Source organism: Rana temporaria, chromosome 3 (assembly GCF_905171775.1).
Source record: "Rana temporaria chromosome 3, aRanTem1.1, whole genome shotgun sequence".
In the NCBI taxonomy this organism is placed as follows: Eukaryota; Metazoa; Chordata; class Amphibia; order Anura; family Ranidae; genus Rana; species Rana temporaria.
In genome coordinates this window covers 324271069-324286726 of record NC_053491.1, presented here as the reverse complement: position 1 = coordinate 324286726, position 15658 = coordinate 324271069, and the positions used below count along the sequence as shown (strand labels likewise).

Here is a 15658-nt window from a genome sequence, read left to right as displayed (position 1 = left end):
TACAATTGTACATGAAATAAACCAGTGCTGCACATTATGGGACAAAGTTTTTTATTTATTTTTAAAATAAATTTAACTCTCAAGTACCTCAAAAGCACAACCTCAATGTTCAAGGTCACTAAATGTAACATTTCTCCATATCGGCTCTGAATTTTATACACGTCCCATACCATCCCAGGACACAAAAAGGCCAACTATCATAACTTTTTTTTTTTAACCACTTGCTTACTGGGCACATATACCCCCTTCCTGCCCAGGCGAAATTTCAGCTTTCAGCACTGCGTCGTTTTTAAATTAAAATTGCGACGTGCCTCCCAAACAAAATTTGCGTCCTTTTTTTCCCACAAATAGAGCGACAATTAAAAAAAAAAAAAAAAACACAATATTTTTTACTTTTTGCTATAATAAATATCCTATTTAAAAAAAAAAAAAATTTTTTCTCAGTTTAGGCCGATACGTATTCTACATATTTTTGGTAAAAAAAAAAAAAAATCGCAATAAGCGCATAGTGATTGGTTTGCGCAAAAGTTAGTTATAGTGACTACAAAATAGGGGATAGAATTCTGACATTTTTATTATTTTTTTTTTACTAGTAATATGGCGATCTGCAAATTTTGTCAGGACAGGGATATTGCGGCGGACACATCGGACACTTTTGACACATTTTTGGGACCATTCACATTAATACAGCGAACAGTGCTATAAAAATGCATTGATTACTGTATAAATGTGACTGGCAGGGAAGGGGTTAACACTAGGGGGCGAGGAAGGGGTTAAATGTGTATCCTAGGAGTGATTCTTACTGTGGGGGGAGGGGACTGACTGGGGGAGGTGACCGATGCTGTGTCCCTATGTACAAGGGACACAGCATCTGTTTCCTCTCCCTGACAGGATGTGGAGCTCTGTGTTTACACACAGAGCTCCACGTCCCGGCTCTGTCATTGCCGATCGCGGGTACCTGGCGGACATCACGGCTGCCAGGCACGCACATCAGCATCTCGGGGGTGCGCGCACACGCCCCCCAGTGGCCAGAGGACGCGAGGCCATAAAAAGACGGCCTCCCGGATTTACAGAGCCACCTGGAGGCCGTCTTTTTACTATGGCCCGGGTCTAAAGAAGTTAAAGTCACTTTACTTAAACGTTTAGCCCACTGCCACAAAGATCAATAACTCTTAAAGCAGGGTTCCAGCCGAAATATGACTTTTAAGAGAAAAATACCCATAGAATACTCATGCCTCGTGCGTAAAAGGTATGCTGTAAACTATGGCCAGTTTTCTATTTGTGCATCATTGTTTTCTTACTTTTAAAAGTTCCTGTGGCCATCTCCAGTGCATCTGAAGCCGCAGTGTCCTCCTTCCTGTATTCCATGCATGCTGGCTACCTAGCATGCACCTGCCGATCTCGGGCATGCACAGTGCGGAGCAAGCGAGTACAATAGCTTGTAGGTCAGGTTTGCTGGTTTTGCGTAGAAATGCTACGAGCCAGCAATGCCCATTGCCTCTTGGGATTGATGACATCTCCCAGGAGCCAATACAAAGCCAGAAATCACGTGCATCGCCACAGCCACTAAAAGAAGTGGATTTAGATATGCATAAATCAGGTAAGTGCACAGAAAAAATAAATAAAATTGCCAATTGGTTTTAAGGATGCACATTAGCGCTGCATGGTGGAGTGAAAATTGTGGGTGGAAGTCTGCTTTAAGTCATTCATTAAATTAGTAGGGCCGAAACAACTAATCGATTATGAAATTAATCGATTATCATTTTCATAAATCAATTAATCGGCCAGTAACATAATGGGTTAAAAAAAATTATTTGCTTTTTTTGTACTAATTTTCGTTTTTTTAACCCCATTATGTTCCTAAACATCTCAGGCCTGGGACACACTTCTGTGTTTTTTGCAGAAACTCACTACAGTTCATTTATATGGTTTCCTATGGGACACGTTTACATCCATGATTTTTTTCAGCTGCTGCCCATTTGCAAAGGGCAAGGACTTGTTTTAAACGCAAAATGGTGCCATTTTGTTTTTTTGGTTCAATATACTTCAATGGAGATGCTGCAGAAAAGTATGTAATGCGTTTTTGTGGCAATTTGTTTTTTAATCTGCCCAACAAATTGGCCAAAAAAAAAAGAAAAAAATGCAAATTGCCCCAAAATTACATATTTTTTTACGTTATTAACCGATTAATTGAGACAATAATCGGCCAACTAATCGATTATGAAAATAATCGCTAGTTGCAGCCCTATAAATCAGATAAGCCACCCCCCCCCCAGCACCAACTGAATGCAGCTCTGGATACTGAACAGTAATCACTTTATAGCCATATGTAAAATATGCATCATTTAAAAAAAAAAATGTTACCTGCTGATTTTCCAAAAGCACTGGTGAAGTAGCCAGTGCTCCCCTGCTGTTTCCTGGGAAGGCTACATCACAAATGCCTTCCAGGAAGCTCTTCTGGGTAAACAGATCTCATGAATGCCCATTAATTTTATTTATTTTTTATTTTTTATTAACAGATGCCATGTCATGTGTACAATGACATGTATGGATTACCAAAAGCTTGTGAGTTTTTTATTCATTCAAATATCTGTCAATGTCTCCTATTCGTATGGGAACAGGTAAACCAACAAACCAACAAAACTCACCATAGCGCTGGCACAGATAACCAAGAAGTCAGCTTCACTACATGTAGTTTGAAAATAGTGGTAAGCGTTTTCAAAACGTGGGGTGAACAGATGAGGATTCAACTTGTAAAACATCCTGTAACTTTTCCAGGGGCAAAAATATTCACGGACAAATAGCCATAACTTAGGAGTGTCAAGAGATCTCCTTTGACAGCAATATTTTGCACATATTTGCACATTTGTAATGCACGTAAACTGCATTATTCAGGCCTTTCCATGAATAGGGCCATAATATATTTGTCTTCGATTACGGAGGCTGCACAATTTACTGTCACAATAAAGGAATGCTCCATTCGTCATGACAAATGCTTCCTATCTCATTAGAAATGATACATGATATATTTATTTTAAATTAAAGTCTAAGGCTTTCATTTTCTTGGATTTTAAAAAGCGGTGAGATGGAACAGACCACACACATGCACGTAACTATTTCCCGGACATACAGCAAAAGCACCGGAGAAGAGAAAAGGGACACATGGTAAAAAAAAGGAAGCTTCGTTTTTTTTGTTTTAGGGCTATTTTGCAATTGAGATTATAAAACATAATTAAAAATTACACATGAAAGGAGGAAAGCGGGAGAGAGGCAGAAAAGGGATTGGAAGCGCGAGTGCGATAAAGGCCTGTGTTATCATCCGGAAGGGAGGGAGCCTCGGGCTGTTATCATTTAATTAAAACCTCTGAATATCCGCGCTGTCTCCACCTAATCAAAGGGGACACAAATAGAGAGACGAGGTGGGGGCGAGCAGAAAGGAGGAAAGCGGATTGGTAACGGCAGAAAGACAGGAGAACCATTTGGAGGGGATTAGACAGGAAAATAGCATGATGAAAATGAAACACGTTGGCGTCAACTCCAAAATTGAGGTGAAATAGAAGTTTTGACTAATGAGAAAAGACGGGCATTTTATTGGAAGCAGGAATAAAACAAACACAAAAAAAACAGGAACCGTGAAAGTGCGAAAAATAAAAAGAGGGACGCATGACCAGTAATAGCAAGAAAACTATACAACACCAATAAAAGAATAAATAATGATGGCAGAATCAAACACAAAAGACAAATGGACCGAGTGAAAAAAAAGGAGTGGAGGGGGAATAAAAAATTCATGGTGGATAAAGCTTCAATGAAATCCTCCGTTTAATCCCAAACCAAATCTATCAGATGGCGGCAAGAGGTGGAATCTGTATGAGTCAATAGAAGGGGGAAGAGATGAAATCAAAGCTTATCTTGGCACAAATGAAGGCACGGGTGAATAAAAAAAAAAAAAAAACCCCTATGTAACAAAGTAAAGAAAAAGAACCAAGAGGGGGTGGAAGCAAAATGCAACACCAGTGTTCTGGTTCATCTTCGTACCAATTAAAGCGTCCGCTCAAAGGAGGAAGAGGAGGAAGCAGAGAGGGACAACCGTGATAAGCCATTCATCTGTGTGCCAATTAGAGAGTGGGAGGAATGCATATGACAAGAAGGTAAACCAACAACATGGCACAGTTCAAACTAGGACATCAATAAAATGTTCGGAATAAAAGCAGAATATTCACTTTGTATTTCTGTATAAAAATAAATAAATAACAGTGCCAATAGATGTGATCATTACACAATCTTTGAGGTTTGAAAACTTGGAAAAAATAAATGGCATACAACTTTGGCTAAGCATGTAAGAGGGCACCCTGTAGGGCTGAAAGAAAGAAAAGGGTGCTTTAACACTATTAGCCTTTCAAAGGAAATCTGTCATGAGAATAGATCTGCCACCGCTGACCACCTTCTGAAAAAGGTTACCATCTCTAGGGCTTCTATGGCTTGAGTCACTTAACAAAACTAGAATGCAGCATGCAAAGTTATATAGAGTCAGAATAGCTTTGTCTTTATGAATGTTCCAGGTTAATGACAATACTGAAGCCTCAGGTTTTCTTAGTGTGTAAACCCTTAGGCCCCTTTCACATGGAGCGGATCAGTAATGATCCACCCCGCGAACCTCCGCTTGCTCAGCAGGGATCGCTCCGTTGATCCCCGCTGAGCCAGGGGATGACAGGGCAGTCCCCGCACACTGTGCAGGGACCGCCCTGTCAGATCTCCGCTCTCCCCTATGGGGGGATCGGAATGAACACGGCCGTCTGTCCGTGTTCACCCGATCCGCCTGACGGATGGAAATGTAGGTTTTTCCTCCGTCACACTTTGGCGGATCAAAGCGGGCCGGAGGTCAGCGGGCATGTCACCGCTGACATCCGTGGCTCCATAGAGGAGCACGGAGCGCCCGTTCAGGTCTGCCTAAAAAACTGGCAGGCGGATCTGAACGGTCCACCTATGTGAAAGAGCCCTAACATATACCCAGTGAAGGAATTGGCCTCAGGTGATACACAGATATGATCCTCCTACATAAATTGTACCCGTTTATCTGAAGCCCTTTCTTCTCTACATACATTCAAAGTTTTAAATTTTAAAGCTGGTCAGTTAAAAAAAAAAAAAAAAAAAAAAAGGGGGGATGAGAGCGGTTACACTCTACAGAGCTTAGCAAGGAGAGCTATGAAAGCTAATTGGAATAAAGGGCCACACCCCCTTTACACAGGAACAGAGCTGAGGCTGTCAATCAGCTGGAGCTCCTTTCCCCATCACTATTTTTCTCTTGGTGTGAGGCCTCGTACACACGACAGAGTTTCTCGGCAGAATTCGGCGAGAAACTCGGTCAGAGCCTGATTCTGCCGAGAAACTCTGTCGTCTGTACACTTTCGGCCCGATGGAGCCGCAGAGGAACTCGTCGAGAAAATAGAGAACATGTTCTCTATTTTCTCGTTGTTCTATGGGAGCTCTCGGCCCGCCGAGCTCCTCGGCGGCTTCAGGGCTGAACTCGCCGAGGAACTCGATGTGTTTGGCACGTCGAGTTCCTCGGCCGTGTGTACAAGGCCTAAAGAAAACTTGTCCGAAGTGACTTGTGATTATGAGCTGATTAGTTCACACTAAAGAGGCATAGGCTTTCTTCATATTTCACGTCGGAGGTTTACAACCAATGCAAGGCTACATTCACACTGGAGATTTAGGTTGGTTCAACATGCAGCAGCAGAAATCTTCCGATTCCTGCTGCTGCGAACATCTAGCTGCAGCCTGTTTACTATAATGGAAGGTTGCCGGTGACCGCAGCTACCACTTTGTGTGCATCTAGCAGAGATCACTGCAGGTAAATCGCTGACTGTGTGGACAGCCGCAAATAGCTGCAGCTACCCCCAACCTGTCTGCTACTCTCGCAATATTACTGAATAATAATTTATGTAAAATTGTTAATTTACAAATATTGAGACGGTAAAAAGATTTAAAAGAGTAAATCCACTTTTGTTAAGAAAAAAACAAAACATTACCCTCTTGGTGATCACTGTACATTTCAAAAAGTGGTTCTAAAGCCTAAACATTTTTTACTTTAATGTGTTCTTTGCATTAAGGTAAAAAAATGTTTAGGCATTGGTTTTGGCCCTCCCCCCCTCTTATACTTACCTGAGCCCTCATTTGATCCAAGGCTGTGCATGTCTGCAGCTCTTCTCTCCCCTCACTTCTGCGTCTCACTGGTTTTGCTGGGGCACCGGGAGTCATTAGCTCATTCTGCTGTTAATCAAAGCCAGTAACGAGGGATCGGGTGAGCAGGGCCAAGTCCCGCTGTCTGTGTTAATGGATGCAGCAGCGGGGCTAAGGAGCGACAGAGGGGAGGGGCCAGCGGGAGACCCAAAAAAAAGGATGTTTGGGCCGCTCTGTGCAATTCCATCGGACAGATCAGGTACTGTATTTATCGGCGTATAACACGCACCCCAACTTTAACAGGAAATTTTCAGGAAAAAAAACGTTCCACAGCCCCCTGGGTATAACACGCAGGCACAGTTTACCCTCTATTTTCAGGGTAAAAAAGTGAGTGTTATATGCCAATAAATACAGTAAGTATAGGGATCCCCCCCTCCTTTAACTTTGCTGTAGATTCCTGAAGTGACTGAAGAAATAGCCATTTGTATGTGTCCATGTGAATGTGACGGAAGTTTACATTACTGATCAGGTGCTGCACTGGCAGTGTTCTAAGGCAGGTTGCAGGGTCTAAATCCCTTAAGATGTGAATAACCCTTTGGGAGTATCTCACCAAAACTGGTGGCTTGTGTTGCAATTATACACGCTATATATTTTTTTTTATTTGCAATATTTTTTCATACGAAGTTGGAGTTACCCTTTAAATCACTATAAACCTTTATTTCTCATCATTATTTTATCTCATGAATCATTACTTTATCACTCACCTGACTGGCTTAATCCTAGTCTCAATAGACACCCTCATTAAAATTCACTACAAGGTTGTCTTATTTGAGGAAGGGAAACTTGTGCATTAATCTAAAAATAATCCACAAAGTATACTCAGTGAAAATACATCATATTGTCCCTTAGTTTTTTTTTTAGAAAGCATTTCTTAGTAATAGGGTCACACGAAGAAATATGAAAGTTAAATACATTGATACTTTTTAGCAGCTCTTGTCTTGGATGAACAACAAAAAAAAAAGAAAATATTCAAATCTATAAGGAAAGCTTCACATTTTCATGTAAGTATCATATCTGTCAGATTGCCGAGAGATAATAAATCCTGAGGTCGCCTTCCTTCTATTACCCAATAAAGAACATCGACTTAATGCACAATATATGCGTTGATCCTCAGAAATGAGGTTAAACCAACAAATGTACTGCATAAATCTAATTGTGTATGACAGTAATTGTTCCTTGTGTTTTCATGTACAGTATGAAATGTATAGCTGGTCCCTCTCATCACAATAGACCCGACACTGGCTGATCAAGTGCAGCAGACACAGTGGAATTACGAGTGGCCAACTGGTGTCCGATACAGCTGGGATATCACTAATCCCATAATCCTCTTCTGCTTGCAATAGCTTGATCCTCTTCAGAACCCACCGCACTGATCTTCACTACTTCTTAGGGTTTCAATCTCTCTTGGTGACCCCCTCCCTCCCTTCCACTGCCACCCAATCTTGCTTAGCAGGACTGGCTAATCCACCAATTCCCTTTCGCAAAGACCTCTAGATCCCACAGTGCTAAGTCTATGAAATCAAGACACAGTACTAGAGGAAGTAAATGTGGAGGGTGACCACAGGGAACAAGTTTATTAGATGATTTAGAGGTAAAGAAATTAAATGTGTAGAACAGTCAATAATAAGACCAAAATAGATACAGCAGAAAGGCTGCAGAATGCAAAATAAAAGAAGAAATTGCAGGCAATCTGCAACAGAAGGCAGCAAGTAACAATGCTACGAAATGTAGCTACTATTTAGAACTTAAAGCGGAGGTCCACCAGTTTTTTTTTTTTTTTTAAAAAGCCAGCAGCTACAAATACTCTAGCTGCTGACTTTTAAAAAATGGACACTTACCTGTCCGGCGCGCCCGCAATGTCGGCAGCCGAGGCCGAGCAATCGCTCGGTCCTCAGCTGCTTCCACCGCCATCCTCTGTGAGGGAATCCGATTGCCTACTGCGCATGCGCGAGGATCGCGGCGCGCCGTCACTGGTCCCCGCTCTCTCCTGGGAACAGTGTTTCCCAGAAGACAGCGGGGGGGGGGGTTGACGTCACGAGGATGGACTCCCGCCGGAGTCAGAACCCGGAAGTGGTGCAAATACCTGTTTCAGACAGGTATCTGCACCCCCTGAAAGGTGCCAAATGTGAAGGGGGGATCCAAAAAGCTTTAAAGCCCAACTTCAGACTTGCATAAGGTGGTAGAGAGTTGGACCTCTGTCCAGATTTGTTACGGTTGTTCGATTCCCAAAAAGGGAGGTCTCCCTTCGCCTACTTGCACGTCACAGAGACAAAACTCCACTTGTGTAAACTTCCTAAATGAATACCCAGACCTGCACACTTGCTTTGGCCATTACATAAGGACCCTACTCTCCCTGCTGTATTTGTAGTTTAGATTATATATGGAGACTGCAAAACATATAAAAAGGCACAACCCCCCCCCCCCCCCCAAGAGAGGCTAGAAGACCAGAATTATGGCAGGGAAATCTGATCACCAGAATCATCAGAAGTTCTAGGAAGCTATGAGGGGGAATCATTCCACCATGTTCCATCTATTTTTTATATCACTTTTGGACCTCTATTTTGAATCAGCAAGGAGCCATGACTTAAGTCGGCCATTGACCATTTGAATCTTAGCCAGTTCAGCAGAAACCAGCCTGAGATTCTAACCATGTATGGGCAGGCTGAATGTACCCAAAATGATAGTGTCAAGAAGAAAGCCATTGTTGAAAGAAAGCCATAAGATGTCCTGTTTGCAGTTTGCTTGGAAGCCATGTGGGAGACACAGCAAACATGTGGAAGAAGGTGCTCTGGTCAGATGAAAACAAAATATAACTTTTTGGTGTAAAAGCAAATTGCTATGTGTGGCGGAAAATACTGCAAATCACCCTCAACACACCATCCCCAATGTGAAACATGGTGGTGGTAGCATCATGTTGCGGTGATGTTTTTTTTAGCAGGGACAGGGAAATGGATGGAGCCAAATACATGGCAATCTTAGAAGAAAACCTGCTGGAGTCTGCAAAAGACTTGACTGGGGTGGAGGTTCAACTTCCAGCAGGACAACGACCCTAAACATACAGCCAGAGTTGCAATCGAATGCTTTCAATTAAAGCATGTGTTCGAATGGCCCAGTCAAAGTCCAGACCTAAATCCAATTGAAAATTTGTGCCAAACCTTGAAAATTGCCATTCACAGATGCTCTCCATCCAATCTGACAGAGCTTGAGCGGTTTTGCAAAGAAGACTGGGCAAACATTTGGTAGATACATACCCAAAAAGACTTGCAGGCTCTAACAGCAAAAAGTGGTTCTACAAAAGTATTGACTGAGGGGGGTTGAATACAAATGCACGCCATACTTTTCAGGCATTTGTAAAACAAAATTGAAAACCATTTATAATTTTTCTTCCGCTTCACAATTATGTGCCACTTTATGGTGGCCCATCACATAAAATATATTTACAGCTTTGGCAGTAGCATTACAAAATGTGGAACATTTCAAGGGGTATGAATATATATATATATATATATATATATATATATATATATATATATATATATATATATATAATATATATATAAAATATATCCCCCCCCCCCACAGGGTGGACAGCACCAGTAGGTAAACATGGAACATGGATGTCTTTTTTGGGATCCCCAAAAAACACTCATGCAACCCCCCTTTAATAATATAGCTTCTACTCCAAAAAAGCATCAGTGTCTACCAAGATCCAAAAACAAAAGAAAAGGACAAAAAAATAGGACAGCAGAGAAAACGCTCACCCCACACATTGAGAGCAGTGACACGGATGCACCATGCTGAGCCATGCAAACAGGGGGATAATTACACATGCAGGCACAAAACAAAAGTTGACACACAGAACTGTGGGCACGAGGCCAGATCAGCGAGGCATCTCAAACAAAGTAAGGCGAATTCACAACTCCTGGAAACTACAGAGCCTCGATCGAACACCTCGCATAACAGAATGCCAGAGAACAAGGGAGAACTGGAGGCACACCTACACAGCTCTCAGCTTCAAGCGCTGCACTGATCAATACTAAACAAATAGATCATTGTTTGCTAAATTGCCTCTGGTTTTCTAGCCCGACCTTCCCCTTGTAATGCTCTACCAAGACCGAGGGGGTCACAGGGGGCATGTAGAAGTGAAAACCCAAGTGGAAAAGGAAGGCAAAAATGTTCAGCCAGCTTTGCCTCAACTACACCGTAAGAAAAGCCAAGATTTACTTTTACTGCAATGCCCGTCCTCATCTAACCCCAATAGAGATGGTTTAAAGAATACTTCTGATTAAAGGGAAGCAATCTTCACATTTAATTTGCTGATACTGCATTTAATCTGCTTTACTGTGAGCATAGCACTGTTAACTCCATTTAAAGTGGGACGATTTCTCTTCAAATGAGCCAGAATATCCTCTAATGCAGCCTTTCTCCTTTTTACCCCAGAGGAAGCCTTGAAATCAATTTCAGGTCTCAGGGAATACCGGATAGTAATTGTAACTAGAGCTTGCGGTATGTTATACATATCAATATGTTATTTTAGTATTACAGGTAGATACTGTATATAGCGTTGTCAATTTATGCAGCGCCTTGTACATTCACATCAGTCCCTGCCCTCTAGGAGCTTACAATTCAAGGTCCCTAACTCGCATATATACATACTAGGGAAATTTATAAAGGAGCCAATCAACTTAAAAGCATGTCTTCGGAGAGTGGCAGGAAACCAGGGCAAAACCCACGCAGGCACAGGGAGAACATGCAAACCTCCCGGCAGGTAGTGTCATGGTTGGGATTTAAACCAGGACCCTAGTGCTGATAAGCAGAAGTGCCAACCACTTACCCGTTGCGCTGATATAATAAACAACAGAAGAATAAGGCATACCCATTTTACCTAGTATTTGTTGGTGGATCATTTTAATGAGTACACACTGGATCACTCTAAAATGTTACTAATTATTTTCAGTTATAGTCACAAAGTAATGATCGTAAAAAAAAAAAAAAAAAAAAATCACACTATAAATTAATGGTCAGTAGAGGAGTGCTTCCTTGCAAACATCTAAAAAAGGTAATTGGTGTCATACCACTGACTGCCAAGTGGAGATGAACCTGGAAATATGCACCTACAATGAGATTGAGAGGCAGGTGGTAACAGCTTAACCCACCCCTAGAAATCCATGCTTTTTCGCTTAAAGGAGAAGCATAGCCAAAGCTTTTTAGACTGTACTTCTCTGCGCTCCTGTGACATGTTTTCAGCTGACAGCGGGCTAAAGCCTACCGTTGGCTGACGTCAGAGCCATATGGCGCTTACCTTTTTTTTAGGCCGGGCTGTATGAATTGTATGCAGGTTTTACTGCATCCAATTTATATGACATGCGAGTTTGACCGGCTCTCAGAGGAGTCGATTAACACATGTCCAGGGCGGCCACGGTGCAAATTCCAAATGGGTCTTGTGCATTTTTGGGTCTGGTTCAGGTGCAAATTCAGGCAAAAATCCAGACCTGAATCACACCTGAACCAGTGAACACGAACACACCAGACCCAAGGCTGGAAACCAGAGCCACACATGTGAACCCGGCCTTAATCCAATCCAGTCATATGATTTAGCAGCTCTGAATCCAGGTACAACATTCCTAGGATAAGTCAGTGTGTGTATATGAAAGTGCCCTGAGTGCATACAGGACACCTGGGGTGTGCTAGAAGGTAACTGACAATCCATTTTATTATGATTAAAATCTACATTGTAAGTGAGGAAACTGAAGGCTCATCCACAACCTTGAGTATCAAAGGGGAAAGAAGGACGCAGGCTGCGACAGGGGTGAGGGATAGGGTAAGCAAGTGTTTTTCATTGAAATCCTTGACAAAGTTCAGTTGCATTTAACACTTGCAGTGCAAAAAGAATGCCACTGCAAAGGTATATTTTCCCTAGAGTTCAGCGCTAAAAGTACAAAGGTGGTTCTTGTACTACTAATCTAAGTGTGTTTTATGCCATTTCCTTCTTGATATAGTTTTTCCATACTTAATTTGGGTGATCATACTGCCTCATAATTTGGGTGGTTGAATTTAGAGGTGGCGTCATTACAGACTTTAGGCTCCATGTACACTAGTGTTCATTATAAGCTCAGAAAATGTTAGGAAAAGACGCTGGATGAAAAATGCTAATAGTGTTTTTTGTGCCAGCTTGTAGTAGCGTTTTAGGAGCATTAGCATTTTATTCAAGTTTTTACAGTACAAGAAGAAGAAAAAAAAAGCCTAAAAAACACTCCAAAAATACAATTGTTTTTCTGCTCCTAGACGCTGAAGCTCAAAAAACCCTAATAGCCTAAAGTAGCATGCATGGGCACATAGGATAACACTATTTAGCTTCTAGCAACAGAAAAAAAAACACTAACAGCTTCTAGGCGCTTAAAGCGGAGTTCCACCCAAAAATGGAACTTCCACTTTTCGGATCCCTCCTGCCCTCTGGTGTCACATATGGCACCATTCAGGGTGGAGCAAATACCTGTCTAATACAGGTATTTGCTCCCACTTCCGGGCATAGATCGCCACAGTATCCACTTAGATCAACGCCATGTTCAGCCCCCCCACTGTCTTCTGGGAGACACACAGGTCCCAGACGACAGCAGTGACCAGTGAGATGGTGCAGCGCAACTCGCGCAGTAGGGAACCAGGAAGTGAAGCCCGATTCCCTTACTGAAGATGGCAGCGCCTCCTCCCTGGAGCAGAGGGACAGATCGGCTTCAGGTGAGGACATCGCGGGCACCCTGGGCAGGCAAGTGTACCAATATTAAAAATCAGCAGCTGCAGTCTTTGTAACTGCTGACTTTAATTTTTTTTTTTCGGAACGCAGATTTAAGGAAACGCTACGTGTGCATGTAGCCTTAAACCTTTTACACGCATTTTTGTTTTGCGGCTTTGATTGGGCAACTAACGCTTTTCTAGAAGCATTTACCATGTTTTCATCAACAAACCTACTCCCCAGGACCAAGGGAAGGCCACCTTGACGCTCCAACTTTGTAGAAAATACAAATCCCATGAGACATTGCAAGACTCTAACAGCCATAGACATGACTCCTAAAAGCGGGGGCATATAATGGGATGGGTAACTTTCATTATAGCTGGAGTCCCAGGTTTGCTTACCCCTTGGTTAGACCCTCTGTCAAATACTTATTGAGTCTGTATCCCATTCATTCCTCTCTTTATTCTGGTGACCATTCCAACCTGAGACAAAAAAATAAAGGGGACATCCTAAATTTTAGAGTGGTCATGAGAGGAAGAGGGGAGGAAATATCTTCCAATGAGGACAACTGTCTAAGATGGGATACATACACATTCATTGTCAGGAAAACATGTCTGAAATAAAGCTCTGTTCTACAGTTTTTATTTAACCTTGGGGTCTATACACAATGGGGAACTAAACAATACATTTCAACACAATAGGCCTATGTACACAATTAACTTCAACAAGCCATTAGGAAAAAAATAAGTTCAAGAGCAAAACAGAAGATGGCAATTCAAAGCTTAGTACAAACATTTCTACTTCAGAGGGCAGAACAGCAGCAAAGGAGACAGAGGTTTGGTCCACACTGGATCATCTCCTGAAGTCGCTTTGTATCTTTTGTGTCTCACCCACACTTGCTTGCCCTGGTCAGCTCTTAAATCCTACTCTAATTGGTTTGATGTCCTGGCTAACAAACCGATATCTGCAGCCAGGAACAGATGGATTAGTGGAAGTGACAAGTCAGGAAAGGCGGAGGGGCAGAGGGTGGAATGCGTGTAAATGAGGCAAGGTTAGGGTGTTAACTCTATTTGAGCTGATTCTATAAACTAAGACGATGATCCTTTAGAAGCGCGTATTTTCACACTCAGAGAAAGGATGCTCACTGCCAGCCCTTGCTAAAACCAGACAAGTCCGCAGCCTAGAAGCCTCTGCAACAATGGCAGCTACAGTTTGCACCTGAGTCACTGGAGAGCAGAGGAAGCAAGAGAAGCAAAAACAAGAGCAGGAGAAGGTTTCAGCTAATATGGGTGTGATTCAATTAGCAGCATTTAACGGGAAATGATTAGATGGGATGGCAAGGTAATGCATTTACAGGCAGGGAGGGCGAGCGCGTTGGGGAACTAACAAGGGATAACCTCACATATTGGAGATCCAGCAGCCGAAAATGGAATTATACCCCCAAGGGCTAGAAGCTTCTAATTGAATAAGCTCATAGCAGATAGACGCAGCGGCCCAGATACATCCGGAGAGGAAAGAGGAGATTGAGGACAAGGGCTAGGGAGGTGGGAGCTGATTGGCCTCGCTTTGTGTATAACAATCGCTGACTATTTCTAGAATTTTCATTCTGACGATGAGAGGAAAACAAATGCGTGTACGACTGTGCTTATGTTTAAAAAGCATACGAGTAAAATAATTGTGCACAAAATGATCTTCACAGTGTTATTAATTTAATTGTCTTTTCTCTGAAAGCAAAAACAGAGTTGCTGCATCTAGAGACCAATCAGATTTCAAAGTTGAAACCTGATTGCTATAGGCTACTGGCTCAACTTTTCTACTTTTTCTCAAGCTTATAGAAATATGCCCCTTTGTGTTTGGTAGATATACACAGGCTTCGGTATTGAATTTGGATTGTAGGAATTCTCCTATTTTTTTGTGAAATATAAAAAGCTTTACAGATTATTATAATATAAGATTTTATATAGCGAAAACCGTTTGTGCAGCGCTTTACTAAATCAGCTTTGCCCTGAACAGTTACAGCCAGACAGCAATATATATCTGTACGCCAACCTTGCTACACATCTCCTGGCCAGGCTCCTCAGGAGAGGAACCAAGTGGTCGATCACATTTTACTGGCTCATTGATATGGTTTTTCACAATAATAACCTATTGTTGGTAGACTAATGACAATACATGGCTTATCCAAGCATGTTTATGGAAAGATCTGTCAGCTGTTATATACACGTGCCCTACTGCCATCTAATGTTGGTCAGCGTGCATTTTAGTTTGTCTAGTTTCTTTATATAAAAATTCTATTGTTTTGGCATTAGGTAAAAAAAAGGATTCTTACTTCCCAGTGCTCCATTTATCACCCCTAAGGTGACATTCAGCCCGTGTGCATGTCAGCCGATCCGACAATCCGGTTGGACAAGCATGCTGGAAACGGCCGAGAGCGCTGACAGAAGTGTTCTGGCGGCTGAGGGTGTTTTATAAGAACACAGCCATGTCTAAACCGCTGGCAACAAAAGAGAGTACACAACTAAGTGAAAATGTCTAAATTGGGCTCAATTAGCCATTTTCACTCCCCGGTGTCATGCGAGTCATTAGTGTTACAAGGTCTCAGGTGTGAATGGTTAACAGGTATGTTAATATTGGTGATGACTGGCCAAGCATGTCTCCAGACCTAAACCCTATTGAGCATCTGTCGGG

The 15658-nt window shown here is 42.2% G+C and overlaps 1 protein-coding gene across 5 annotated transcripts in view; it reads right to left on the bottom strand.

Moving 5' to 3' along the window:
- The window catches only part of PCDH1 (protocadherin 1), a 283416-nt gene that overhangs the window by 41353 nt on the left and 226405 nt on the right, over positions 1-15658 (bottom strand). The window contains exon 5 of one of the 5 annotated variants that reach the window (XM_040344964.1): positions 13372-13452. The exons of the other annotated variants lie outside the window; for them this stretch is intronic. Coding sequence (XP_040200898.1) covers positions 13391-13452 — 62 coding nt within the window. The 3' untranslated portion in view covers positions 13372-13390. The remainder of the gene's footprint in view (positions 1-13371; positions 13453-15658) is intronic. 5 annotated transcript variants of the gene reach the window in all.